Source organism: Calypte anna, chromosome 2, assembly GCF_003957555.1.
Source record: "Calypte anna isolate BGI_N300 chromosome 2, bCalAnn1_v1.p, whole genome shotgun sequence".
NCBI lineage: Eukaryota > Metazoa > Chordata > Aves > Apodiformes > Trochilidae > Calypte > Calypte anna.
Genome location: NC_044245.1, coordinates 149776663 through 149803997, shown reverse-complemented (window position 1 = coordinate 149803997; position 27335 = coordinate 149776663). Strand labels below are relative to the sequence as shown.

The 27335-nt window shown below is 45.6% G+C and overlaps 2 protein-coding genes across 2 annotated transcripts; both read left to right on the top strand.

The window, feature by feature from the left end:
* Positions 1–1341: 1341 nt before the first annotated feature.
* On the top strand, positions 1342–7136 carry LOC103531784 (lymphocyte antigen 6E). The gene is made up of 3 exons (XM_008497469.2): positions 1342–1393; positions 6093–6212; positions 6824–7136. Exons 1-3 carry the CDS (start codon positions 1342–1344, stop codon positions 7030–7032), a joined length of 381 nt encoding a protein of 126 aa, XP_008495691.1. The 3' UTR covers positions 7033–7136.
* A 12952-nt stretch (positions 7137–20088) lies between these two features.
* LOC103531783 (lymphocyte antigen 6E-like) lies at positions 20089–25664 on the top strand. The gene is made up of 3 exons (XM_008497468.2): positions 20089–20140; positions 24591–24710; positions 25453–25664. The coding sequence occupies exons 1-3, from the start codon at positions 20089–20091 to the stop codon at positions 25662–25664; spliced, it is 384 nt and encodes a 127-aa protein (XP_008495690.1).
* Positions 25665–27335: the final 1671 nt, after the last annotated feature.

The following is a 27335-nucleotide window of genomic DNA, read 5'->3' as shown; positions in this document are numbered from 1 at the left end:
TCTTCTTCTTCTTGTGGTAACATCTTTCAAATGTTATCTCTTTATGCAGTTCCATCCGTTTTTATCCACACTGGGGGCTCATCTGTTGTCTGCAGATGGAACAGTTTCTCCCTTCCCTTGAAGATCTTTTCCTTGATTTAAGTAATCACACAATTAATTCTAATATTCCATATGTAGACTATTTTGATCCCCAACTGGAGGGCCAAATAGTCAATGGGAGGTGGAAATATGGGCAAGAAAAAAAAAAAAAAAAAAAAAAGGGGGAAATAAAACATATGGAGAACAGCAAGGATTTAGATGGACAGTTTCTGGGACAGTGCTTCTATCTCTACAGCTATGTGGCAGAAGGAAAACTGTGGGAAGAAAAATCAATAACAATGAGAAGAAGATGGGAAAACTGCAAATTTTATACAGGGAGATAGGGTGAAGCATCACAACAAGGAGGAATAAAGAGCACTGTAGAAAAATCCATTTGGAGGATTCCCATTTGGCATTTCACATAGTTTTTAGCTGGCTGTGTTTGTGGGGTTTTTTTCTGAAGTTTTAATGAGTTGGGATCCTTGATCAGGCCATCCCTCATCCTCCATGCTTTAATTGGTTTGTTGCTTTTTATTTCTTCTCTGACATTTGTTGTAATTTGTGAAAAAAACCCAGTGCTTTCTTTAATTCAAGTGGCCTTTTTCATTGAATTGTGGAATTTATTTTCTAATAACGTTTCCCCTCAGATAAAATATCTATTTTTGTAATAAAAGCATTTATGATTTTGAACTTCTGCCTCAAAAGAAAGCTCACAGAAAACGATTCCTAATCCCCTCTGAAACAGAGTGGAAGGACACTGCTTTTCTGATCTAGCAGTGCTGACAAATCTGAGACATTTCCTGGAAGTTTCAATCCCAGTTTCAATTTGAAATCAAAGCCCTTTCCGTATGCACTAAAATAAATCCATGAGGAGAGAAGCTTTAAGGGTACAGTTTGCTCTGAGACTGAAGATGGCTTGGAAAGGGAAAAGGGGAAAAAAAAAGGGAAAAAAACCATTCCTTTTCTTATGTGGACATTGTTTTGGTGTTCTACTTTTCCTCCACTTATCCAGAATTAGAAACTTTTGCCCACTTGACCCAAGCAGCATTGTGAAACAACTAAACAAAAGAAGGAGGGGGAGAACATAAACCTGTTTAGTTTTCCAGCAAAGCCAACAAGTGCTGACATGTTCCTATCAATTATCCACCATCTGACACAACAATCCTCCAGTTATTATCCCAGCATCAAAGCAAACACTGCAGAGGTATAAAACCTGCCCTGGATGAGTCCTGCTTATTTTGGAGGCTGCAAGACTTATAAAGGATGAAGACTTCTCTTCTTGTCGTGCTTCTCATAGCCCTCTGCACAGAGAAGGGTGAGTTTCCAAGGATTATTTTGGGTTAAAAAGACCCCCAGAGTTGGGGCATGGCTTTGGTGTTGAAGGCTGAGGAGGGAGTTCTGCAGGATGAGTGGGAAAGCTGAAGAGTCGTTTGGCTTTGGTGAACATTCCAGAGCTCAGGAGAAGAAGCCAAGGGGGCATAAGCCAAGGATGCTGAGGAGCTGAAGTGAGGGGTGAGCCACTCATCCAAAAGCCATTGGAATGGCTCAGTTTAGGCAGTTGAAAGCCCTTGGTGCAGCTCCATGGGAAGGGGGATTAACTGAGGGATGTGAAGAGCTGGACACATGAAGGACAATACGTACAACAAAGCTGCAAAAGTGACATAAGACTAATTAAGCTATTATTTATTAATTCATTTATATTCTGTATTGATTATTTGTTCATTTCTTTATTCACTTGTTTATTGGTTGCAATTACAACCTATCATTTACCTGAACTGGTCATTCCAGGAGAAGATGCTCCCAACTTTTTCTTGCAGGTTGTTGCTTTGAGGTGCCACTTTGATCCCAGGTGTGGGGTGGAGATGCAGAATCCCATTCCCATTCTAGTAACCTCCTGATGCACTCAAAACCTGCAATTTAACTCTCCCTAGCTGGGCTCTGCCAAAAAAAACCCAAACCCATCACTTAGAAGAGAAGTTAAAACTCATTTAGTTCCAACCTCCCTGCAGGGGCAAGGACACCTTCCAGTAGACCAAGGGTCTCCAAGCCCCATCCAACCTGACCTTCAAGACTTCCAGGGAAGGAAAACTAGGGAAGGTCTAACAGGAAAAGGTTCAAAGGAAAACAGGGAAGGTCCAACCTGACCTTCAAGGCATCCAGGAAGGAAAACAGGAGCAAGCTGTGGGTTAGGCAAGGAAGAGATGGTGGAACCCTGAATATTCCAGCATAATAGTCAAGAGGGGTTTCACCTTATAGCAAATTGAATTTTTCCCTGACTCTGCAGTAAAGCTTTACCTGCAAATTACTGGCCATTCCAGTCCTGGTCTAGCAGAGCACTTAAACTCATGTTTAATTTGAGGCTGTAGATGTTCTCACTGTGGGACTTTACAGGTTTCAAATTTGGTATGTGCTAACTCACAGTGCTCAATGAAGTTGAGAAAGTTGAAGGCAATAAAAGGATCTTTCCCTGCAGCTTATCAACTGCAATCACTTTTTATTATTATTATTATTATTATTATTATTATTATTATTATTATTATTATTATTTTAAAGAGACCACATAATGAGACAGCAAATGTAGCAAAGCTGCTGCTGGAAATTACACAAATACAGCACCAACCTTCAAGCCAGAAGGTTGCTGATCCAATTAATCCTGAACTTGATCTCTTTTAACCATGTAAATCCTGCATCTGCCAACTCCTGCATTTGCTGTACATGTGTAAGCTCTTTACCTGGGTGGCTCCAATTCTTCCCATGACAATCTTCCTTGTGGAATATTCTTCAGTGAGAATGGAGATTTGACTGGGCAGAAGCAGACCTCCAAAGGCAGCGTGGTTTAAATCCTGAGTGAGGAGCAATTCCACAGAAATATTGTTCCCTTCCCCACTCAGCCTTGCTGCAACAGATATCTCAACAGCAGCAAGAAAATCCAAAGGGGTTTTCAGAAGCAGGAACAATTCTTGGTCTTATCAGCAGAGAGGATCCAAATTGTTCTTCAGTGTCCAAACTGAGCTCCAGAGTCTTCTTGTAGGGAATGTGAGTGAGAGAGAAACCTCCTGAACACTGAGAGATGTTGGCAAAATCCCCCTTGAAGGTGTTTCCCCCTTCTTCTGGCTAGAAGGGTATTTTTAAATTAGCAGCTTTGGGATGTTGGGATTTAAAAAAAAAAAAAGATTTGAGCAGGAAACACTCCACTGTTTCCTGCAGAGATTCAGGAAGTTTTTTCTTGGTGTGAGCATGATTAAAGAAGCATCATTAATTATGGAATAAACTGAGTTACACGTCTGGAAAACCCAGTTTGGGGACTCCTCTCTAGTGTATGGTTTTGTGGTTTGTTTCCTTGGTTTGTTGGGTTTTTTTTTTTCTGGGTAGAAAGGGTGGTTCCCAGTGGGGTGGAGCAGAAATGAGCCTGAGGGGGGGTTTGCACAAGAAAAGGGAATGAAGCCACACTGCTTCCTGGGTTATCATCTAAATAATAATGATGAATAAGCTCAAGAAAGGTCCCAGACTTGGAGAGAAAACAAACCAACCAACTAGAAACCAAAGTGATGTGGCCTGCAATGTCAGGAAAATACTGAATGAAAAAAAAAACAAAACAAAAAACCAAACCAAAACAAAAAAACAGGAGAAGCAAAACAATCCAGAGATTAAAATGCCCATGATTAAGGTAGGAAACAAATTGCAACAGTCTGGGTATCAAATCAGAGTGAGGCAAATGCCAGGATTTTGAAATTGTAAGGGTGTTGAGCATAGGAACAGAGGGAGTCTGTCTGGGATGTCATGGGATCTGAGTCACTTCAAGCCCAGTTCCTTGGCCTCTGTGTCCTCTTCCAGCTGCTTTTCAGTGAGAATCAGCAGAAGGAGAATGGGATCTCCAGACCACGAGGAGAAAATAGATAGAAAGTGCTGGGTGACCAAGGGAAAGGACTGGAATGAGGAGAAAAGGCACTTTCTGGAGATGGAGAATGAATAGTGCCCTAAAAGGCATTTTTTTCTGGCTTCATATGAAATACACAGCACATCCTGGGGAGCAGGGGCAGAGTTTGGGCTAGGAGGCCACTAGGGAGCCAGCTGAGCTTGCCCAAAGGTCAAACAAGGACAGCAATGAGGTTGGGACATTGCTGGCAAAGACAGCAACAAGGGCAAAGAAGCCTGGGCAAGGGGTGAGGAGGGATGAAGAGCAAGGAGGGCAAAGGACAGCACTGGTAGAAAAAAATAAAGTGGGTATTAACCAGCCAGAAACAGAGAGAGCTTGGAAATGAGAAAAATGAGCCTGAGCCTCAGAGGACTGACATTAGTGCAGGAGTGTTTGCTCCAGATAAACAGATGAGCAGGAAATTCCCCTTATCATGCAGAGAAACCTTCCCTGAGGAGCTCTTTGCTCTGAATGGCTGCTTCAGCTCACTGCAGCACAAGCTGCTTCCAGTCACTGGCATCAGTGAATGAAACCATTCCAGATGTAACTGATCTGGAGTGGTGGGCAGCCCTCACCCACAAACAGCCATAAAAAAAAGAATCTACAACAACCAAAGGGGGTTATTTGCTGAGCCTGGTCTTCCACAGGTTCAAGATTGCCTCCTGACACAGGAGAGCTCTGAAAATGAATCAGCTGCATGAGAGCATCCATCTTCCACCTGAGAAGAGAAGATTTAGGGGAGACCTTATTAGGATGTTGTAGGACTTAAAGGGGGCTACAAAGAAGATGGAAACTCCCAATTTACAAGGAATCCCATGGACAAGACAAGGGGCAATGGGAGCAAGTTGCTCCTGGGGAGGTTCTGGTTGGACACAAGAGGAAAAATTTTCACTCTGAGGACAGCCAGACATTGGAATGGTCTCCCAAGGGAAGGGGGGGATTCCTCCCTTTTGGAAAGTTTGAAGTCTCAGCTCACTGGGGTGCTGAGACATCTCAGATAAACAATAATATTAGAAGGGTTGGAGCAGATGAGCCTTGAGGTCCCTTCCAACCCTACATCTGTGATTCTATGATTTTATGACAGGCTAAAGAATTTGGGGCTGTTCAGTCTGGATAAGAGGAGGCTCCAAGGTGACCTTAGAGCAACCTCCCAATATTTGAAGGGGCTACAAGAAAGCTGGAGGAGGGCTTTGGACATGGGAGTGTAGGGAGAGGACAAGGGGAAATGGGTTAAAACTTGAAGAGGGGAGATTTAGGTTGCACATCAGGAAGAAATTCTTTTGTTTGAGGGTGGTGAGACCCTGGCACAGGTTGCGCAAGGAAGTTGTGGCTGCCCCATCCCTGGAAATGTTCAAGGTCAGGTTGGATGGGGCTTGGAGCAACCTGGGCTGGTGGGAGGTGTCCCTGGCCATGCAGGGGGGGTTGGAACTGGATGAGCTTTGAGGTCCCTTCCAACCCAAACCATTCTGTGATTCACAGAGGAGCAGATTTAGGTCACTTGTTTCTCACTTGAGATGAGTTCTGGGGGCATGTAGCAAAATATTTGTGCCTGGGTTGGCCACAGAGGTTACTCTGAAGTGTTTGTCTCCCTTTTTGCATTCAAAAAGATTTTTGAAATACTTCTGTTGTCTTCTGATAAAGGATGTGTAGGCCAGGACCCTTCAAATGAATCAAAGAGGATGTGGAAGAGCACGGAATAAAATCCATTAGTCTCTTCCCATACAAGAATAGGAATCAGCAAATGGGGCTTGGAGGAGCCAGTTTGGAAAGAAACCACAAGAGCTTCATGCTCCAAGTGGTAGCAGATCAGAAAAGTCTTCCCAAAAGTACACTGGGGGTGGCAGATATTTACATGGCTTCAAGGAGAGTCAAGTATCCAGAAGGAAGATCCCTTGAGAATTTCTAAATGACCAAACCACCTCAGTGTCAGGAGTCTGAGCTTGGGTCCAGGAGGGTTCCTGGGGTGAAGTTTCACAATCCCAGCAGGTTGCGGCTGTTGGGTTTCCCAGATCCTCCCTGTGGATGAGCAATCACCAGTTTTGGGGTCACAGGGATGTGTCTCAAGGTGACTGATGGGTGTTGTGTGCTTCTTTTGCAGCTTTCTCTTTGACATGTTTCACGTGCAAGGATGCATCCTCCAACATGCACTGCCTGAGCACAACCAAATGCTCTGACCACGAGAAGTACTGCCTCACAACCTATTCCACCACGGGCACGGGTGAGTGTGAAGCTTTTCCAAAGCTCTGATGACAAGATAGGGATCAGGTTAGGCTATTGGTTGAGATTCCTCCCCACCACCATGGGTGGTGGCGGGATTAGTGAGGATTAGAGCACACACAAAGCAGATCTTGCAGCAGGTGGGAACTTGGCCCAGCCCATATTTTTTGCAATGTCTTGTAACAGTTTTGCAGTGCTGATTAAGCACATCCAGGAGAGGGAGACACTGAAAGAGAGAGGCTTTCTCTGCACAAAGCCCTTGTCTCCTCTCCAAGCTCATGGGAGGTGATGGAATTTGAAAGGGCCAGTGGTTCAAGACATGTTGACAATGATGTCTTGCAGTCTTGCACTGTGGATTTGCATTAGATCCCCAAATTCCTGCCCCAGGTTCCTCTCACCTGGTCCCAAAACCAGCCCAGGAGTCAAAAGGCCTGGAGATGACCTCCACAAGTCATAGATACACAAATAATGATGCAGTGGGATGAAGCCCAACAGAAAACCAAGAGCATTAAGTCCCAATAATATTCCCCACAGGGTTAAAACTGATAAAAATACACAAATTAAAAAAAAAAACCTGACTTTTCTTCCTCTTTTCTCTCTCTCCCACTTCAGGCACAGACCGTAACCAGCGTATAACCAAGAAATGTTCTGCATTTTGCCCAACAATTGACCTGAACATTGGCATTGCTGGTGTTGCCACCAGCTGCTGTGAGACATCTTTGTGCAACATCAGTGGTGCCAGCAGTGTGAAAACCAGTTACACCATGATAGCTCTGGGGGTCTTGGCCAGTCTTGCCTGCATCCTCCGGTTGGGTTTTTAAAGGGGTTGCATGAAAGGGGAGGGAGCTGCTTGGCCTTGTATTGTGAGGGCTCAAACTTTCATCTGTCCCGTGAAAATCCTGCCTTGCTTCTTCTGCCTGGAAGGTCACATCCCATCAGCAAAGATTTTTTGCTCTTCCCAAGCCCTGGTGACAATGCAATAGCCCAACCTAAAAATTGTCTTTAGAAGGGAAAGGAATGATGTGGAGCCCTGCAACTGGGAATGCTAGAAAGGTTTGGGTTGGAAGGCACCATAAAGATGATCCAGTTCCAACTCCCCTGCCATGGGCAGGGACACCTCCCACCAGCCCAGGTTGCTCCAAGCTCCATCCAACCTGGCCCTCAATATTTTCAGGGATGGGGCAGACACAGCTACCCTGGGCAACCTGGGACAGGGTCTCCCCAACCTCACAGGAAATAATTTATTCCTAATATCCATCCTAAACCTCCCCTCATCCATTTTAAAGCAATTCCCCCTCATCCTATAACTCCATCTCCTTGCAAAAAGTCAGTCCCCAACTTTCCTGTAAACCCTTCAGCTACCTGAAGGATGCTTTAAGGTCACCCCAGAGCCTTCTCTTCTCCAATAGTCATATAGACCCCATATAGTCACCAACTCTCCTTTTATTGGCTTTAATAGCTCCATGAATTATTTTTTTCCCAACCGTTTTATCCTTTCCATTCTCTTGTGCCTTTTTTTTTTTTTCCCCCCTTCATACCATTTTCTACCCTGTATTGTTTTGCTCTGAGGAAACCTGGAAGATTAGAGTTGTTAAACAGAAGCTGGGCACAATAAAATGTTCTTTTTATTCTATTGTGTGGCTGTGTGATACGGTACATGGGGTGCTGGGCTTGGATGCATCCAGGTTAGCAAGAAAAGAGGAGGTGTCAGTCTGCAAATTGAATTGATATAATGCTGAAATATAGTGCAGTTGCTTTGCAGTCACTTCAGGAAACCTCTCCTCCGATTTTCTTGGCATTTTTCTGCAGTTTGTGACTCCATTTCAGTGTAAATTCCATTCTATTTAACTTTCAGCTTCACTCCCACTGTGGGTGGTTACGTTCTGGTGGCCAGAAGATATTGCGCTGTATGGAAAGATAGGGCCACTCTCCTGACAGCCAATAGCGTTTAGTTTAGGACGTAAACAGACGGAAGTGACATTGTTAACCCAGATTATATAATGCTGTGCCACCCTTCAATAAACACCGTTTGCTGTCCATCACGTTGGTGTCTGTGAGCTGACAGCCCGAGCAACCTGGGGTTGGTCGCTGTGCCGTTCCTGAACCAGGTCGCCATGCCTCATGAAGGCAACAAGTGGTGCCGAAACCCGGGAACTCGCCTTGAATTGGGTGAATGGTGGCGGGACCAGCAGGACCAGCCCGGCAGGGAGGATGCTTCTGGACCAACAAGGAGGATGGAAGCCCTTGTGAAGGTAGTATCTCAAATATATAAGACGTGGGGGATTGAATGGAAGCCCAAAGATTTTACTCTCGCAGTTGCGAGGCTTTTACAAATTGGGGTCATTGACCAGCCGGTGGATATACTCCACCCAGAGGTGTGGGATAAATGCACTAAAGTGTTAGCTGAGGAGACAAAGTCCTCGGGTTGCAGGAAAAACCTTAAGTCTTGGGGGAAAGTCGAACAGGCTCTGCAGAAGGCCATGCAAGAGCAGGAAACCTGGAGGGCAGCAGGGGACTGTTTGTTGGCCGTCCCCAAATTGGGAGTCGGGGCAGCCATGCAGACTCCACACCCCCCAGACGATGGGGGGATTCTGCTGAGCCTAAAGACTCGTGGGAGGGCGATACGCCCTCCAAATCCTCAAACCCTGACCCACTTACGGAGGGACAGAATCAAGCAAAATCCTTCTGGGGTGGGTTAGCTGAGGAGGCGAGGAGTGTTGCGGGGAAATCAGAGTCTGAGAATGTCTGGGCTAAACCACCACCCTATGTGCCCCAAAATGGCAACGAGCGGCAAGGGGAAGGGTGCTGCGAGGATGCTGCCAGCAGGAACAGGGAGGAAGCACTGGAACCAACAAGCGCACACAAATGGGAGGGGGAGGAGAATGAAAAGAAGGGTGGTGGTGGCGACCGGGAAGGGGAGCGCGAGAGAGTGGCCAATCAGAGCAGCCATCTGAAAAAATGCCCTTATAGGACAAACACCCACCCCAAGTAGACGGTGGGGTGAGCCAAGAAGAGGGGAACAGCCTGCCTGCAAGGGAAGAGGGCGAGGCCAGAGCCTGCCCACCCGCAAGGTGTGGGCACACACACAATAAAAAGGGACCGCGAGGGAAAAAAAATTCCTCTCACGGACTGGAGGAAAATAAAGATTGCGTGTGCTGATTGGGCCCCATTGCCCACGCTAGCATTCCCGGTCTGGGTGGTGGACGGGTAACAAAGGGTCCACTAGCCAATAAACCCTATGGATGTACAAGTGGTTGTTAAAGCAATTGCAGACAATTGCTTAAGTCTGCCATGGTCTCCACCCTCATAGGTGGGGTTTTCGGGGGAGATGACATGCTCCCGTTTGATATAAAACAAACTTGTAGACTGATTTTTGATGGGGCAGGAATGATTGTTTTTAAACAAGAATGGGAAGATAACTGTGTGAAGCAACTAGCCCAAGTAGCCGGGGCAGATCACCCGCTACACAGCTCCAGCCTGCAGTGACTAATGGGTACAGACCCAGCAATGATTAGTCCCCGGGTACAAGCCCAAGGCCTGCGGGCCCATGAAGTTATGAAAACTACTTGCGCAGCTAGAGAAGCCATTCGCACAGCCTCTAGGGTTATTGCCAAGCCATCACCATGGTCCACAATAAAACAAAACGAAAGTGAGAGCTTTACACAGTTTGTGGATTGCCTTCAAGCAGCGGTCTACTCCTCGACCCTGCCTGCGGAAGCGAAAGGCCCAGTCGTTGCAGACTGCTTATGTCAGCAGTGTAATTCAAAAACCAAGGAAGTCTTATGATTGCTGCCAGTGGGGTCAAGTATTGCAGATATGATTAAGCACGTCGTGAATGAAGAGCATCTGGCCCCGATTCAGGTGGCTGTTTACACCGCAATAGCTAATGTGATGGCATGTTTTAAATGTGGCCAAGCGGGCCACGTGGTGGCAAACTGCCCCCGACTGGGGAGCCAGTCACCAGCACTCAACCCGTGCCAGAACCAATGCAGAGGACCATGTTGGGCCTGTGGAAAGAAAGAACAGCTACACGAGTCTCTCCACATTGGAGCTAAAGTGTTAGTGAAGAGACGCGGGATTTCAGACACTGACGCGAAACACATAGTGGCTACATGTCCCTACTGTCAGAAAGCACCACTGTGGTCCAGCAGGGTAAACCCCAGAGGTCTTAAAGCCTCCGAAGTGTGGCAGACAGATTTTACACTCTGCCAGTTGCTGAAACCTTGAGCGTGGCTAGCAGTAACCATAGACACATATAGCCAAGTGATCGTAGCCACCCAACACCTTAGGACCGACTCCAAGTGACTATCCAGCATTGTCTGACAGCTATGGCATGGCTTGACATCTCTAATCAGATCAAAACGGACGATGGTCCAACTTTTATCTCTAAATCAGTCCAGGCATTTGCTCTGAAATGGGGTATTACTCTAATACACGGCATCCTGTATAATAGCACAGGACAAGCTATAGTTGAACTAGCAAATCAAACTCTGAAATCTAAATTGGAGGTATTAGCAAAACCAGAAGGTTTTACTAGCACCGTTCCCTCAGGAGACCAGGCACGCTTGCTAGCAACTGCACTAAACCAGTTCCCCAGGGGGGAGGAGGTGAACAGTCCCACCCAGAAACATTGGACCACTCGAGCGCTAGAAGAAGGCCCGTCAGTCATAGTTAGAAATGAGCTGGGAGACTGGGAACAAGGGTGGAAATTAGCTCTGACATGGCGAGGGTATGTTGTGGTCAGAAAAGATGGCAGAGTTAAGTGGTGCCCACTTAAGTCCATTAAACCAAACCTTCAGAATAAAAATAATGAAAACTGTAAGTTTTTGTCCACAGGACCAGATCATCGGACACCTCCTTAACCTGTACACCCTGGTGGCAAGAGCCCTATCCAAGCCTTGGAGTTCCGCACCGGCAGAATCCAGACAACAGCAAGATAGCCTTCACAGAGGGAGGAAGCTATGGCTTTCTAGGATCTTGATTTTTTGTCATCTTGTCATTCCAGGACAGGCAGAATCATATCACCATCAGCCATTCAGATGGCTCCTACGGGAACCCACAGGTGATCGAGTGATAAGGGAAAACATAACAGTAGGTGCCCCAACTTTCAGGATAAAAACCAGTGATTTGTTCTCCAGGATTGAACGCGATTCTTTATGGGGAACGTATTGGTGTCCCAGTTCAAACCTGAGAAAGAGTTACTGTAACTATCCAGGACAATGGTTTTGTGGATATCGGGGGTGCGAGACCATTGTGACAAGTGATAGATGGAAACCAGAAAGAGAGGACAAATTTTTGCGAGTCAGATGGGGACCGGATAGGTGTAAACATCCAAAGTTTGCAAGTGATGGATTGGTGTATGAGAAAGGTACTTGTACTCATTTGATTTTGGAAATTCAGAACCCGACCAGTACAGATTGGATTGTAGGAAAAATGTGGTCAGTATTTCTTGACAATGGTTCCAAAGATCAAGGAGTAATAATCCAAATTATTAAAACCAAATTATTAAAATTATTAAAAAAAAGACAAGCACCCCAAGCAGTAGGGCCTAACCCGGGTCTTAACCCTCAAACACTTAAATCTTTAATACACAGCACCACAATTAATACCAGTGAGGCAACTCCAAATAAAGCCAAAATTCTGACAACTTCAGATTCTGAAATATCCCCGCTATGGAATTTACTGAACTCAACATACCAGATAGTGAATTCCATAAATCCAAAGATGACAACAAACTGCTGGTTTTGCTATGGCATTAAGCCCCCTTTTTATGAAGCAGTAGGCATACCATCTGAACCAAAATTAGTGAATGAGCCTCATCCTGCTCAATGTGAATGGAACATTGAAAACAACCTGGGAATAACAGTGCAACATGTATTAGGACAGGGCAGATGTATTGGCAAAGTACCCCTTGAAGAAAGGCATTTATGTACAGATGAGTTCACACTAGAAAAAGGACTGAGAGCTGACTGGCTAGTTCCTGCCACTAATACCAAGTGGATATGCTCAAAGACTGGAATTACCTCATGTATATTTCCAAAACAATTCAATGGAAATAATGAATTTTGCATACAGGCAATGATTATTCCAAGAATTATATACCATCCTGAAGATTATGTATATAATCATCAAGATCTTTTAACTTCCTGTCACATACAAAAGCGAGAACCCATTACTCCTCAGACCATAGGTAGCCTACTAGCTGTGGGAGCAGCAGGGGGAGGAACTGGAATAGCCTCATTAATCACACAGAACCAGATGTTCCATTCCCTCAGAATAGCAGTGAATGAAGACTTGGATCGAGTTAAGCAATCAATCAGCTCCTTGGGAACATCATTGAAATCGTTGTCGGAAGGAGTTTTGCAAAACCGTAGACGTTTGGATCTCTCTTTTCTACACCAAGGTGGAATGTGTGCTGGTTTAGGAGAGGAATGTTGTGTATACGCAGATAACACTGGGATTGTCAGAGACACCATGACCAAATTTAAGGAGGGTCTAGAAAAAAGAAAAAGAGACAGGGAAGCCCAAAAAGGGGGATCAACCACCCTGGTACCTCCCCCGACAGTGCTGATCGCAATAATCTCTGTGCCGATCGCAATGATCTTTGCACTGATCTTGATCACCCCGTAAACTGAATGGGCTCGTGCCTTTTGTCAAGAGCTGACTAGAGTAGGTTAACATTATGTTGATGGAACATCAGCAACTGCTTTAAGAATGTACTCACTCAGTGTTACCCCCACTACTGCTCCACTACTCCCCCAGGCTACCTCAAGTTCCACCCCATTTTTACCACTTACCCCTCAAACTTCCTACTAACTTACACTAACTTCCACCCATCCACAGTGCTTTATGTGTTCTCTTTATAGCACACCTTTTTTACATATATCTTTTACTAATATGTCAGGGTTTAACACTGGCCCTGCAATTAAACCAAGTAACAGATGCTCTCTATTAAACTCTCTCTCCTCCCTGATAAAGAAAGGAGAGAGAAAAAGGGAGAGAGATTGATGGGTTGGAAACTAAACTACACAGCTTTAATGAAACAGGAATGAGAAATAGGAAAAATGATTAAATCTATACAAATCTCCAGGAAAATGGATCCCAGGTTCCTCCCCCCTTTTCCCTCAATAACTCTCCCATCCCCACCGAGGCTGCAGGGCAGCCCTGGGAAAGTCCAAGCTGGACTCCTGGGGTCAGCAGTAGTGGGGAGCTGGAGGCAGGAACACACAGATTCAGGCTGGCATGGATCAGGAGCACAGGCAGAGGAATGGATGGAATCCTCCCAGGATGCCCAAGCAAAGAGGGAGAGGGGAAGAAGGGGAAGCAGGAAGGGCTTTGACCCTGGTGATCCCTCCAATTGATCCTGAGGATGAGGTGGATGGGATGGAATCCTCTGTTTGGTCAATTCTGGCCATTTCTCTTGTCTGTTCCTCCCCAAAGGAGGGCTGCAGGTGGGACCTCTTTACTCCTTCTGGAGGGTAAAAGTTTTCCTCAGAGCTGAGCAGTGGCCTTGGTTCTGCACCCCATTCTCCAGCTGGAACTCTAAACATCGAGTGGGATCAGTCCCAGCAGCAGACACTGCCTGAGAAACTTGCTGTTAATTTCAGCACATGTAGCTACTTACAAGAGACTTAGCTGAAAGCAAAAGTCCAAGACAGAAAATCACCTTTATTCTGGCCCAAACCAGGACATAATAACACTAATGGAATTTTTTAGGATTGTTGTATTTTAACTAACTTAATTATGCATAGGGAGGGGGGAAATGTGGGTAGTTAGGGTCTGGCGGCCGGAAGATATCGCGCTGTACGGAAAGATAGGGCTGCTCTCCTGACAGCCAATAGTGTTTAGTTTATGGCGTAAGCAGATGGAAGTGATGTTGTAAACCCGGGTTATATAATGCTGTGTCACTCTTCAATAAACTCCATCATGCTGTCCATCATGTTGGTGTCTGTGAGCTGATGGCCTGAGTGACCTGGGGTTGGTCGCCGTGCCGTTCCTGAACCAGGTCGCCATGCCTCATGAAGGCAACACTCCCGGGTCAGCTGGATGAAGGGAAAATGTTGGAGAAGTCTCCAGTAAGGAAACACGAGGGGATGAGGTGGGACCCAACACCAAATAATGTTGAACACTAAGTTTTCTTCACATTTATTAAAGATCTTCTCACTTTGTAAGCATTAAGGATCATTTTGAAAAGGGAGAAAAGTATCTTGCATGGAGCTGAAAGGAAAATAATCAGAAAAGACAAAAGGTTTCTCCTGTCTGTCATCTGGAGCCTGAAAATTTCAGCTTCACCCGTAGCAAAATATCAGTCCTTTTGTGTTGTTAATTAAGTTTCCCACTGAGATTAAAACTGAAAGAACTCATTCCCCTGCTTTGACCTTCCCTGTGGATAATCTTAGCTGGGATTGAGAGATTTGCTTACTCAGACCCTTCTGAAGTGAGTCATGGGAGGCTGAGATGCTTTCTCCTGGACTGCAGCAGCTCTTCTCCATTAGGATCACCCAACAAGACCTCCCAGGGTAATGACTTGGGTGCAGCTCACCCAGCTGGTTTGCTCTCTGTAGACTCATTGCACAGGGAGAGAACTTTTACACTTTGCTGGGGATTGATTTGCCTGGAGCAGAGGAAGAAGAAAACTCAGAAAGAGCCAAATCTTTACAAGAAGCTTGGAAAGGAAACGTGGTCTCATGACTCCAGCTCAGCCCAAGCTGCTCCCATCCCTTCTTGGCCAGCTCGTCCTCACATCCCACCCCCAGCTATGCAATTCTCTCACTGGTTTTCTCTCCAAGCTTTTTTTGTTGCCTTCTTGACCCAGTCTGACTCTGGGCTTTGTCTCCAACCTCTTATTTTCTTCAGAGAGCCTCAGCTCATGTGTTTCTCCTCAGTCCTTAGCCATGAGACTCTTGTTTGTCCTCGTGGTTTCTACTGCACTGCCATCCCACAGCTGAGCTGATTCCATCCTCCTGTCCAATCTACTCTCCTCTTCTTCCTTTTCCTCCATCCTGGTTTAGTGGCACCCACGTTTCAACACCTTGAATGAGCCAAGAACTCTCCTGTGCTCTTGGATGGCCACACTCTGCTCCACCCCTAGACAGCAAGGTGGTAACAACTGATTTATTTGAAGCAATTTTCAGCCTTTGACAGCTTTAGGATTTCTTAGAGGTGTCCCTGACTGGCAAAGGTCAAGCTGGGGTCAGTACAGCTTCAGGTCTTGTCCTGCTGAAGTTGTGGATGCAGACCTGGTCTGGGCATCCAGGTTAAAAATAAGGTCCTGCCTTGTGCTCCCTGAACTTGACCCATTTTGGGTTGTGAGGGAACCTGGCAATGAAGGAAGGGATAAAAATGTGTGGGTAAAGGGGATGGTGGTAGAACCTACATCTTCCATGGAGGGTTTTATGGTCTGCTTCCATCTGTTGCATGGAGAAGTTATGCGGAGCCCTGGGAATCTATGAGTCCTATCCTTAAGAGAGTAGCTCCATCCAGAGGCCCCAGACTGCCTCCTTCTTGCTTGGTTTCTCCCTCACCCCCTGAGTTTTGCATTCTCCACTCCTCAGCAACACAACCCACGTTCCTGGGCCAAAGATTGACCCACATCTCAAGTTACATAAAAGGCTCCTTATCTAAAAGTGGGAGTAGCAATTATCCTGAGGCACAGGAGGTCCTAAAACCATGAAAGCTCCCTTAGTGACCCCTCCCTTGGACAGTATTGTTGGGTAAGAGGAGACTCCTCTCTGCCAACCCCTCTGAGACATCCTGATGTAATATCTCCATTGTAGATGCTGCTGCCTAATTCCACTTCCCTCCACCCAGGGTTTCTTATTTGTTGGTTCCCATGGTTGCATATTTCTTGGATGAGAGGGATGAGCTGCCTTGAGGAGACATCTGGGAGGCCTGAAGGGCTCTCAAGAGGAACATGATTGTCTCATTCAAATAGTTGAGATTGCTCCTGGGAGGAACCTGGCTCTCTCTTTGCCTGGATTATCTAAGAGCTCAGTTTTCAGTGCTCTGAGTCCCTGCAGCAAGACCTAAATCATCCAAGGGATCCTTGCCCTGCCGAAATGAGGCTTCTGGAGGATATAATTTAAGGAGGATCCTTCTTTTTCCTCACTTACAGCCCTATCATCACTAATTCTGAAGGAGCACTGATTCTGGAAGTGTTCAAGGCCAGGTTGGATGGGGCTTGGAGCAACCTGGTGTAGTGGGAGGTGTCTCTGCCCATGCAGGGCTTGGAATTGGGTGAACTTTAAGGTGTTTTGCAACCCAAACTATTCTATGATCCTATGATTTTATGGTACTATGACTGATTCTGTGATTCCATGATTCTCTGACCTATACTGCCCTCTCCTCTCCTCAAATAAGGTGGCTGTCTTTTCCCTCAAAACCTGAAATTTCTCCCCTTTCTCTCTGCTTATTTGCTGCCCTCTTGGTAGCACACAGCAAAGCAAGAGACAAGATGGATGGAAAAGACCAAAGCAGTGTCCTCCTTGGGTCTAAAAACCTTTTGAAACCACAAAAGGGAGAAAAGCATTCATTTTTCAAAGTCAACCACTTCTCTTTTGCCATGCCAAGCTCATGGCTCCGTTTTGAGGTCCATTTTAGTTTTCCTGTATGGGTAGCAATGAGATATTACTCTAAATTCCTTTATTATTCTTGCAGTCTTCCTCTATCTGACTTTTCACTGGGTGTCCCTGGAGCAAGTGGCTGGTGGCTGAAGGCTGTGCTGGTGGGCAAGAGGAGATCCCCTGCCCAAACTGGATGCTGAAGTCTTGTCTCTGACTACATTAGGTTTTTTAACTCTTGAACACAGAAGAGCTTGTTTCCTACTCAGATTTCTTTCCTCAGCTCACATTTTTGCCCATGCTTCGATGTCTTAGCCACAGCATCCTCTTGCAAACCTGACCTGAACTGAACCAACATCCTATTGTTCCAGTGCTTAAATGGGGGGCTACAAAAAAGATGGAGATTCCCTATTTGGAGTTGGACTGATTCCAATGGGATGAGGTTCAACAAGGCCAAGTGCTTGTCCTGAACTTTGGCCACAACAACCCCATGGGGAGCTCCAGGCTGGGCAAAGAGTGACAGAAAGAGACCTGGGAGTCTGGATTGACAGGAAGCTGAACATGAGCCAGCAGTGTGCCCAGGTGGCCAAGAAGGCCAATGGCATCCTGGCCTGGATCAGGAACAGCGTGGCCAGCAGGTCCAGGGAAGGGATTCTGCCCCTGTACTCAGCCCTGGGGAGGCCACAGCTTGAGTCCTGTGTCCAGTTCCAGGCCCCTCAGCTCAGGAAGGAGATTGAGGTGCTGGAGCAGGTCCAGAGAAGAGCAAGGAGGCTGTGAAGGGATCCAGCACAAGTCCTGTGAGGAAGGGCTGAGGGAGCTGGGGGGTGTTGAGGCTGGAGAAGAGGAGGCTCAGGGGAGACCTCATCACTCTCTACAACTCCCTGAAAGGAGGTTGGAGCCAGGGGGGGTTGGGCTCTTTTCCCAGGCAACTCTCAGCAAGACAAGAGGCCATGGGCTTAAGCTCTGCCAGGGAAGGGTTACGCTGGATATTAGGAAAAAATTCTTTCCTGCCCAGGGAGAGGGTGGATTCTCCATCCCTGGAGGTTTTTAAGAAGAGACTGAATGTGGCACTCAGTGCCATGGGCTGGGAACCACGGGGGGAGTGGATCAAGGGTTGGACTTGATGATCTCAGAGCTCCTTTCCCACCTGGCTGACTCTGTGAAATTCTATGAAATATTTACGAGTCCCATGGACAGGACAAGGGGCAATGGGCACAAGTTGCTCCTGGGGAGATTCCAGTTGAACAGAAGAGGAAAATTTTTCCCTCTGAGGACAGTCAGACATTGGAATGGTCTCCCAGGGGAAGAGGGGGATTCCTCCACTTGGGAAAGTTGTATATCTCAGCTCACTGGGGTGCTGAGACATCTCAGATAAACAGTAATATTAGAAGGGTTGGAGCAGATGATCCTTGAGGTCCCTTCCAACCCCACATCTGTGATTCTATGATTTTATGACAAGCTAAAGAATTTGGGGCTGTTCAGCCTGAAGAAGAGGAGGCTCCAAGGCTTCCAGTGTGACATTCTATGGTTCTATATTTCTATTTCATGAGGATTCATGTAGAATGAGCAAGGAGATGTTGGCAAAGTCAACGTGAGGAAGCACAGGGCAATAGTCAGAGCATTCTTCCACTTGTGGAGGAAGAGAAATGGAAAATCTTTACTAAGTCTATGGGATAATGAATAGGAGAGGAACAAAAAAGGGAAAAGATGGTTGCTTCCTTAAATCCTCACTGGAAAATAGCAGCAAGAAGACACACCCAGTAATTGTGGAGAACAACCTGTTTCTGACACACTTGGGCAGTCAACCAAATTGACCTCTGGGAAGCAGAAGGTTTGGTGTGATCATTATCAACCTGTTCCCTGCTGACATCACAAACCTCCCACAACAAGATGGGGATGTCTGTTTTGACATCAGGCTGAAACGACTCTGGAATTCACCACCTGATGATGGCATCATTCTAAGGGCAGTTTGAGAGAACCTGGAAGGTATCAGAAACTCCACATGGGTACAAAAATCATGAATGATTTCATGAATCATGAAAAAATGAAATAATACTCTTAGAATTCTAGAAAGAAATGAAAATACTCTCCTGATAGGTGCTTCCTGAGAAAAGCCTGAGAAGTTATTCCATAATTATCAGCAAAAAAGGGAGGGTTGGTAATTTTTTCTTTGGCACATTTTGCTACCTACTCTGATAGAATCATAGAATAATTTGGGTTGGAAGGATTATCTGAGGGTCACCTTGCAGTAAGGACATCCTCAACTAGATCCTCTCCAGAACTGATCTCCCTTTGGAGGAAGATCCATTGAGATGGCAGCTTGAGCTCTCAGAAGGTGCATCTTGTGCTGGGGTCTCCTTCATAGAATGTCAGAGACCAACTTTAAGAAATTCAGAGAACAAAAGAGATGAGGAGAAGGGAACGATTTAGGAGGAGAGATTAAAAAAAAGAAAAAGTTTGGGAAATGTTTTGGTTTTTGGGGTCTTTTTGTTTGTAGGGTTTATTTTATTTTATTTTATTTTATTTTATTTTTCAAAATAAAGTAGCAATACCAGGATGCCAGTTTTTAGTATCATAAATGGAGGTCTGATTTCCAGAAACTGTGAGGTGTGGAGTAAAGGAGACCCTGCAAAGGATCCCAGAAATAGAAGCAAAACTTTATTAAACAAAAAAGTGGATGAGGCATTTGAGAATTATAACACCAGAGGAGCAAGCAGAGGGATTAACCCCGAGTAATGGAAAACTGATAAGGAAATGAATACAAATTAAAAATTGAAGAATATCTTCTGTTTAACTGGCCACCAGCTAATTTCATTGAATGTAAAATACATTCATTTTATTGGAGGTAAAAGAGCGTGGGTCAGTGGAGAGTCTGAGCTGATACTGTGGAATAATTAAAATGAATGTTACAAAGCCTTGAACATCACACCCTGACTATCCAAAGGGATTAGAAAACTTCACTACTAGGACAATCTCCATGCCTTCAGGCTCCACTATTTCATCAGTGCAGCTGCTGCTTCTGCTGGGAGGAAGGGAAGGAAAAAAATCAAAGGGGAAGAGAGAAAAATACCCGATTTCCCACCACTCATATGACTGGGAGAGCAAGAATTGTGTTGCTAAAAGGGCTTTTCCCCAACGTGCCATCCTCTTCCATGGGCTCCAGCATGGGGCAAACTCCCACATGAACCATACACACCCTTGGGTTGATTTCATGTCCACCCGTGAGCCATCTGGAACCTGTAAAACTGCTGCCATTCAAAAGGTATAAAACCTGCCCTCCAAACACCTTCCCAGTCCAGCTGAGAACATCTGGTGGAGATGAGGACTCCTCTTGTTACCTTACTGCTTGCTGTCCTGTGTGTGGAACAAGGTGAGCTTCTCATGCTGCTCCTGGTTAAGTTTAGTCTTAGAGAGAAGATGCTGAAAGCTTTTCAGGTGGCAAAGAATTTTGAGGGCCTGGTCATGCTGCCACCATCTTCTTTTTTTTTTTTTTTTTGCCCTTGGGTTAATGATTTACTGCAGAAATAAATTAATTTTTCCAGTGTGGAGTGATAGAGCTCTAATTGTAGAAGCTCTGGATGCCAGGTTGTATCCATTCAGGAGTCTGGGGGGGTCTTCCAAAAGGATGCAGAAGTTGGAAGCATCAGAAAGCACAACAAAATATTGATTATTTTTTTTATCTGTATCCATTTTTGATTATTTACAGACTTTTCTCTACAGTTTGGAAATGCACCAGGATGAATTTATAGAGATGAAATCAGGGAGCTTTTCCATGGCACATTAAAGGCATCCTTCTCCCAAAGGGAAGCCTGAGGTATCCTGAATGTGTGTCCTCCTTCTGGGACTGAGACACACACACACGTTGCTTACACACATGAATAATGACCACCTTGCCAATATTTCCCCCACGCCAGATGGTTTCCCAGAAACCATGATACATATCTAGCAGGGCTTGAGAAAGAGGCATCTAATTAATTCTTGCTCTCTGAGCTATCAACCCCCTACTCCTACATTTTCTTTTTGGACAAGATGGTTCTGCAGCACACCTGGAAGATCAGAAGCTTCAGCCAGTTTTGGGGTGGGAAAGAAAGTATTTAGTTCTAAAAAATAAATAAAAAAAAAGGATTTGAGGCTCATGAACTCGCTGTTATAGATATGTTAGACCCAGAAGAAACTTTAAAAGCTCGTTTTCCCTGATCCAGTGCTGGACCAAAGCAGTCAGATGTTTGATATGTCCTTGAAAGTTTTCAAGAAGGAAGATCCTACAGCCTGGAATCACTCAGCCCATCATCCTTTTAGAAAACTAGTCTTAACATCTCTTTTCATAGAGTTCTCCTGTGTTTTAACCATAGGATGTGTGATGCTTTCCTCTTTGCAGCTTCTTTTTCCTTGCATTTCCCCATTTCTCATAAACAAACTCCACGCTCCCAACCTATTTTCAAGAGCTCTGACTCCTCCTCCTCCTTCTCCTTTGGTCTCTCTCCAAATGTTTTGCATATTTGCTGAAGTGCCACGTAGGATTTGGTCACCAGTGTCCCAGCTGAGGGTGGAAAGGCCACTTTGCATATCTTGCAGATGACTTTGCTGCCTCTGCTCCTTTGGTTTTGTCCCTGCAGTGTGACACGGTTGACTCCTGCTGTTTATGCTGTAATTTTATTTGTAATTTATATTTATTTTGTCTTTAATTCTAACTGAGCCAGCTGTTCCTCATCCTACATATAAGTGGCTAATTTTAGGTAGCCACTTATATGGATATTACCCTTACATCTTAGTGTAATATATTGGTCCTTACTGAACTGCACTCATTCTCTTTTTTCTTTTTTTTTTTTTTTCTTTTTCTCATTCTTTTATTACATCCATCTGTCAAAATCACTACTTACAGTGTGTTTTCAGCCATTTTCTCCTTGGCATCATCTGATAAAGTGATGCACATCCCCTATCCCATCCCTCCTTGTAGAGAAACAAGATAAACCAGGTGCCTCCAGTTGCCAAAGAGTGGGTGTGAGTCCACCTGTGCCTGGTTAGGACAGGCCCCCTATTACCAGGGGCCCAATAAAGGTGGGACACGCACCCACAGAGAGCTCAGCTCACTCTTGTGTGAGGCATGGAGAGGTCAGCTGCTCATCGAGCCTCAGGAGCAAGAAAGACTCTCCCTTCTACACCTCCTGTTGTTGGGCATGAAACTGGAGAGACCTGAGCCCACAGCACAGCTCTGGAGAGCTTTATGAGTGATATTGCTCCACTTGGTCATTGCAAACCATCCTGTGAAGGTGTTTTTATTGGTTTTATGTCTGGTTTGGCACCCATTCTGCTACATTCTCATTAGTTTGTGCTTCCTGGTTTTGCTCAACGTTACTCAAGATTAAGCCCAAATTTCATAGAATCATAGAATTAGCCGGGTTGGAAGGGACCTCAGAGATCATCTAGTCCAACCCTTGACCCACCGGAGCAGTTGCTAGACCATGGCACTGAGTGCCACATCCAGTCTTTTTTTAAATGTCTCCAGGGACGGAGAATCTACCACCTCACCGGGCAGTCCATTCCATAGCCTGATCACCCTCTCCGTGAAGAAATTCTTTCTAATATCTAACCTAAACCTCCCCTGGCACAACTTAAGATTGTGTCCTCTTGTCTTGTTGAAGGTCGTCTGTGAAAAGAGTCCAGTTCCCACCTCGCTACAGCCTCCTTTCAGGGAGTTGTAGACAGCAATGAGGTCTCCCCTGAGCCTCCTCTTCTTCAGGCTGAACAGCCCCAGCTCTCTCAGCCTCTCCTCATAGGGCCTGTGCTAGAGTCCCTTCACCAGCCTGGTTGCCCTCCTTTGGACCTGTTCCAGGACCTCTACATCCTTCTTAAACTGAGGGGCCCAGAACTGGACACAGTACTCGAGGTGTGGCCTAATCAGCGCTGAGTACAGGGGAAGAATCACCTCCCTGGACCTGCTGGTGACGCTGTTTCTGATACAGACCAGGATGCCATTGGCCTTCTTGGCCATTTCTGGTAACATTTTCTTGCATCTCCTCTACCCAGTACATGAAAATTCAGCTTTTTTTAGTGAGAAATCAAGGGGGAAAAAAGCTACAAAGTGATATGGACATCTCAGCATCACCAGCTGGTAACTTCTTCCTTTCCTTCGGGACTTCTCCTTTAATGATCTCTCTGACCTAGGTTGTCCTTCCCCTTTCTTACTGCCAACTTCTTATCGGGCAAAACTGCACTCCCAGGAATGTGTCCTCTACTTTCCATGCTGACAAGCTGCCTCCTGGAGCTTAGCAAGCAATCTGTGCTGTGTTTGCTTCCCTTTCCCAAAATGTCTGTGTTTTTAAAGTAACTCATCTCCTCTCCTACACACAGACCCTCCCATACTTTGCTCTGGGTGATTGTACAAGCTCAGAACACCATAAAAAAACCCAAAAAACAGAACCAAAAAAAACATCACTATAAAAAAAAACAGAAATCAATTCATCTGCCTGGGTGAGGAGTGTTCTGCAGACACCTTGGTGTGGTTTCTCAACCAGACTGTGTCTTGGCTCTTCTTTTTTATCACCTGGCTTTCATAGAATCATAGAGTACGATGAGTTGGAAGGGACCCATCAGGATGATCAAGTCCAACTCCTGTGTAGGGCACCCCAAGAATCACCCCATGTGCCTGAGAGCATCATCCAAATGTTCTTGAACTCAGGCAGGGTTGGTGCTGGGACCACTTCCCTGGGGAATTTGTTCCATTGATCAACTTCCCTCTGGGTGAAAACCCTTTTCCTGACATCTCACCTAAAGCTCCCCTGATTCAGCTTCCTACCAGTTCCCCAAGTCCTCTCTTGGGTCACAGGAGTGAAGAAAACAGAACCTGCCCCATCTCTTCCCCTGGTGAGGAAGCTGTAGCCTGTGCTGAGGTCACCCCTCAGCCTCCTTTGCTCCAAGCTGAACATTCAAAGTGACCTCAGCTACTCCTCAGAAGCCATCCCAGCCATTCCTTCACCATCCTTCTGTCTCTCCTTTGGATGCTCTCCAACACCTCGATGTCTTTTTTTCATATACTGTGGTGCCCAAAACTTCATGCAGCACTCAAGGTGAGGTCTGCCCTAGATCCTTCTGGATTTGAGAGCAAGTGGACACATTCTTGAGAGGAAAAACAGCTCCTTGCTGCCTGCCTTTCCTGCCAGTCACCTTCCAGAACCTGCATTGTGGATGGATGAATTATCCCACCAAACCTGTGCTGGTCAGTTAAACAAATACTTTTGGTTGAGGCTTCCCAATTATTGTCTGGCTTATAGAAGCTTCCTAGGACTCATCAGGCTTCCTAGGACTGAGGTTAGGCCAGTTCAGCTGCTGGCATTTGACCACAAGAAAGGAGACGTGACAACAGTCTCTGAGCCAGATGAAAAAGAAATAGGACACCGAGCACTGTCCCCCTCCTTGAAATGCTCCAGGCATCCTCAAGTTTTCCCTGGAAAGCTTCTGCCAAGGCTTGCTCAAGCCAAGTGACTGAGAAATAATTGGCAATTCCTGTGGCAGAGCTCTCAGGCCAGAGAAGCTGTTGCTCAGCAATAATCTCCATCAGAAAAGACCTCAAATCCCTGAATTCCACTCACATCTTCTGCTCCTAGAGATTGCAAACAGATCAATAGCACTTTGCAGTGCTGAGACAGAGGAGATAGAGAGGGATTTAACACTGATGCCATGGGTCAAGGGATGAAGAAGGTCACTGGTCATTCACCCAGAAGCATTTATAACTAGGAAAATGGGGATACCTGGATTGTAGCAGTTCCTAACCCCTATAATGTGGCTTTTTTTTTTTTTTTTTTTCCCCACCACTCCCTCAGCTCACCCATTCATGTGCTATGTGTGCCAAGAGCAGGAATCCAACAAGAACTGTTTGACCATTTCCATGTGTGCAGAGGAAGACAAATACTGTGTGACTGTCCATGACAACGTTGGAACAAGTAAGTTTCTGAACAACACCTTGCTTGTGCTGTAGAAGAGCTGTACCAGGAGTGGGTTTTCATCCATGTCCTGGCCATCTATGGGAACTATAACTCCCAATTACCAGCTGCTAGGAGACCTTGACCTTGTTGCTTGCTGTTGGAGTCACTGAGGTGTTGATCTTGGCACCAGGAGTTGAGTAAATGTTGGAAATCCCTATCTAGGGGCACGAGAGAATGAGCTCAAGCTTGGGGTTTTATGCACTGCTTCCCAGTTAACTCCCTCCAGCTTTGCACTGACCCTCTCAGCTAGTTCCTGCTATGGCAATTTTTGTTCTCAATGTTGTCTTCCAATATTTTTGGCCAAAACTGGACCACACCTGACTCCCTCTACCATGCACAATCCTCCAGGTCCATCCCTGGGGCTCCACACCCTTGAAAATCTCCCTGTGCTCTCAGACCACAGCTCAGCTCATAAAATACATTCCCCCCCTAAACGATCCCCCCCAGATTATACACTTTATGGTTTAGATTCTGGAACAGGTTGCCCAGAGAAGTTGTGGCTGCCCTATCCCTGGAAGTGTTCGAGGCCAGGTTGGATGGGGCTTGGAGCATCCTGGGCTGGTGGGAGGTTGGAGTAGATCACCAGTGAAGATTTAATACTCACCAATGAAGATTTAACCAGGGAAATATTTCAACAATGATTCTTACATCCTATTTTTGCTTCTTTTCTTTTTTTTTTTCCCTCCTTTTTTTCCATTAGAGCCCAGCAAGCCTAAATACATCATCTCTAAGATGTGTTCTCCAACGTGTCCAGCATCAGGTCAGCAACAAAACCAAACCTACCCGAGGGTTTCTTGCTGTGAGAAACCATTGTGCAATGTGAATGGAGTCAGCAGCAAACAAAGCAGCTCTGGAATGATGTCCCTGGGTGTCCTGGCCTCTGTCACTTACATCTTTACGTGTGGACTGTGAGCAAAGCTCCCCATGATGGCATTGATGGCTGAAATAAAAATCTGTAGCTCTGGGATTATTGTTGCTCTCCAAGAGTCCTGCTTTGCAGCTGAGCTTCCCCTGGGCTTTTTTGAGAGAGTTTCAATAAGTTAGGTGCTGAATTCCCATTGATTTCCTAAGTTTCCTTGAGTCTTAAGTGTCCCCAGCCACTCAACTCACCTAAGAAAACACAAAAAAACAGCACTTTGGACATTCTGAGCTTTAAATCATCACAGCTCTGAAGAGATCCTTGAAGATATCATTTTCTCTCTGAGTTTTGAAGCACTGGGAGGAAGAACCCACCCTGCCTGACACACAGGCAATGGCTCAGAAGTTGTGTCAGCCCAGAGGGGATGCTCAGGATCTTCTGTTCCCAGGAATTTGGTCAACACACATTAGTCAAGAAGTTCATGAGTGAGTAAGTAGAGGTAAAGATTATTCCTGGCAATATTTTAGATGTTACCCCAGCCTTGATGGGGAAAAATTTCTGGCTCCCCTGGCTCTTTGCACTTGTATTTTGAAACCAAGATTTTCTAACACCCAACTCTGCTATTTTGGCTGAGCTTGGGGAAAAGGCAGAGAGGAGCAAATGGGGCTAAGAGAGGGAAAACAGTGGCAGGGGATGAGTGGGGAGATGGGCTGGAGGAGGGAAGGGGGAGCAGCATGGAGAGCACTGTGTTGGGAACTGCCTCATCCTGCATCCTCCTCCTGGACATGGTCCAGCTGGAAAATAAAATTAAAAAAAAAAAAAAAGTCCTTGTATCTATTTCCCTCTATTTTGCAGAGCCAAACCAACCTGACAGCTGTTGCCAACCCCTATCATTTAGAGATTGTTGGATGGTTTCTAGAAAACCACTTTCCTGGCATAGAAATGAACGATTGTGTTGGGGCTTTGTTTGGTTTTGTACTCCAGGCTCTCTGCTCCCTCCTCTCCCCGTCAGAGCTGCAGCTGAGGAGAGACAGAAAAGCTCTGTAGGAGGCCTGGGGGTGTCTACAGAAAAGAAGAAGGGCAAAGAGCCAGGGACTGACATAAACAACCCCAAGCTTCTTGGTCAGAGTCCTTACTGCAAGCTCAGTTTTCTGGAAAACAGGAAAAAAACGAGGAGTTGGCAGCATCACTAACTCAGCTGTGTTCTAGGGGAAACCAAAGCTCATCCAAACAATTCAAGGGTTTTTTTTTTTGTTGTTGTTGTTGTTTTATTTTTTATATATTTATTTATTTATTTTGGTTGAGATGTTGTATTTGATGGCTAAATGAGATCTTCAGGTTGTCTTGGAAGCCTGGTGTGTTTTGGGTTACCAATGTAGGAGGAGGCTCAATTCAAGAGATGTTTCAAACTGTCTGGGTTTCTAAGCAAATGATTTCCCAAGAGGAGAATCAGCTGTAGGGGCCTCGTCAACCTCATGGTTTTTACTCTGTCCCTTTAAGCCTGGTGCCTGATTTTAAATATTCCATTTCATGGAAAGGAGGGAAACAAAGCAAATGATGGAGGTGACACCATGGTGCTGGGCAGGGACAAGAAGATGCTAATGCCTGATTTTAAATATTCAATTTAATGGCCAGGAGGGGAATAAAGCACATGATGGAGGTGACACCACGGTGTTGGGCAGGGACAAGAAGATGCTGATGCCTTTAGATGCTCAGCCTATGCC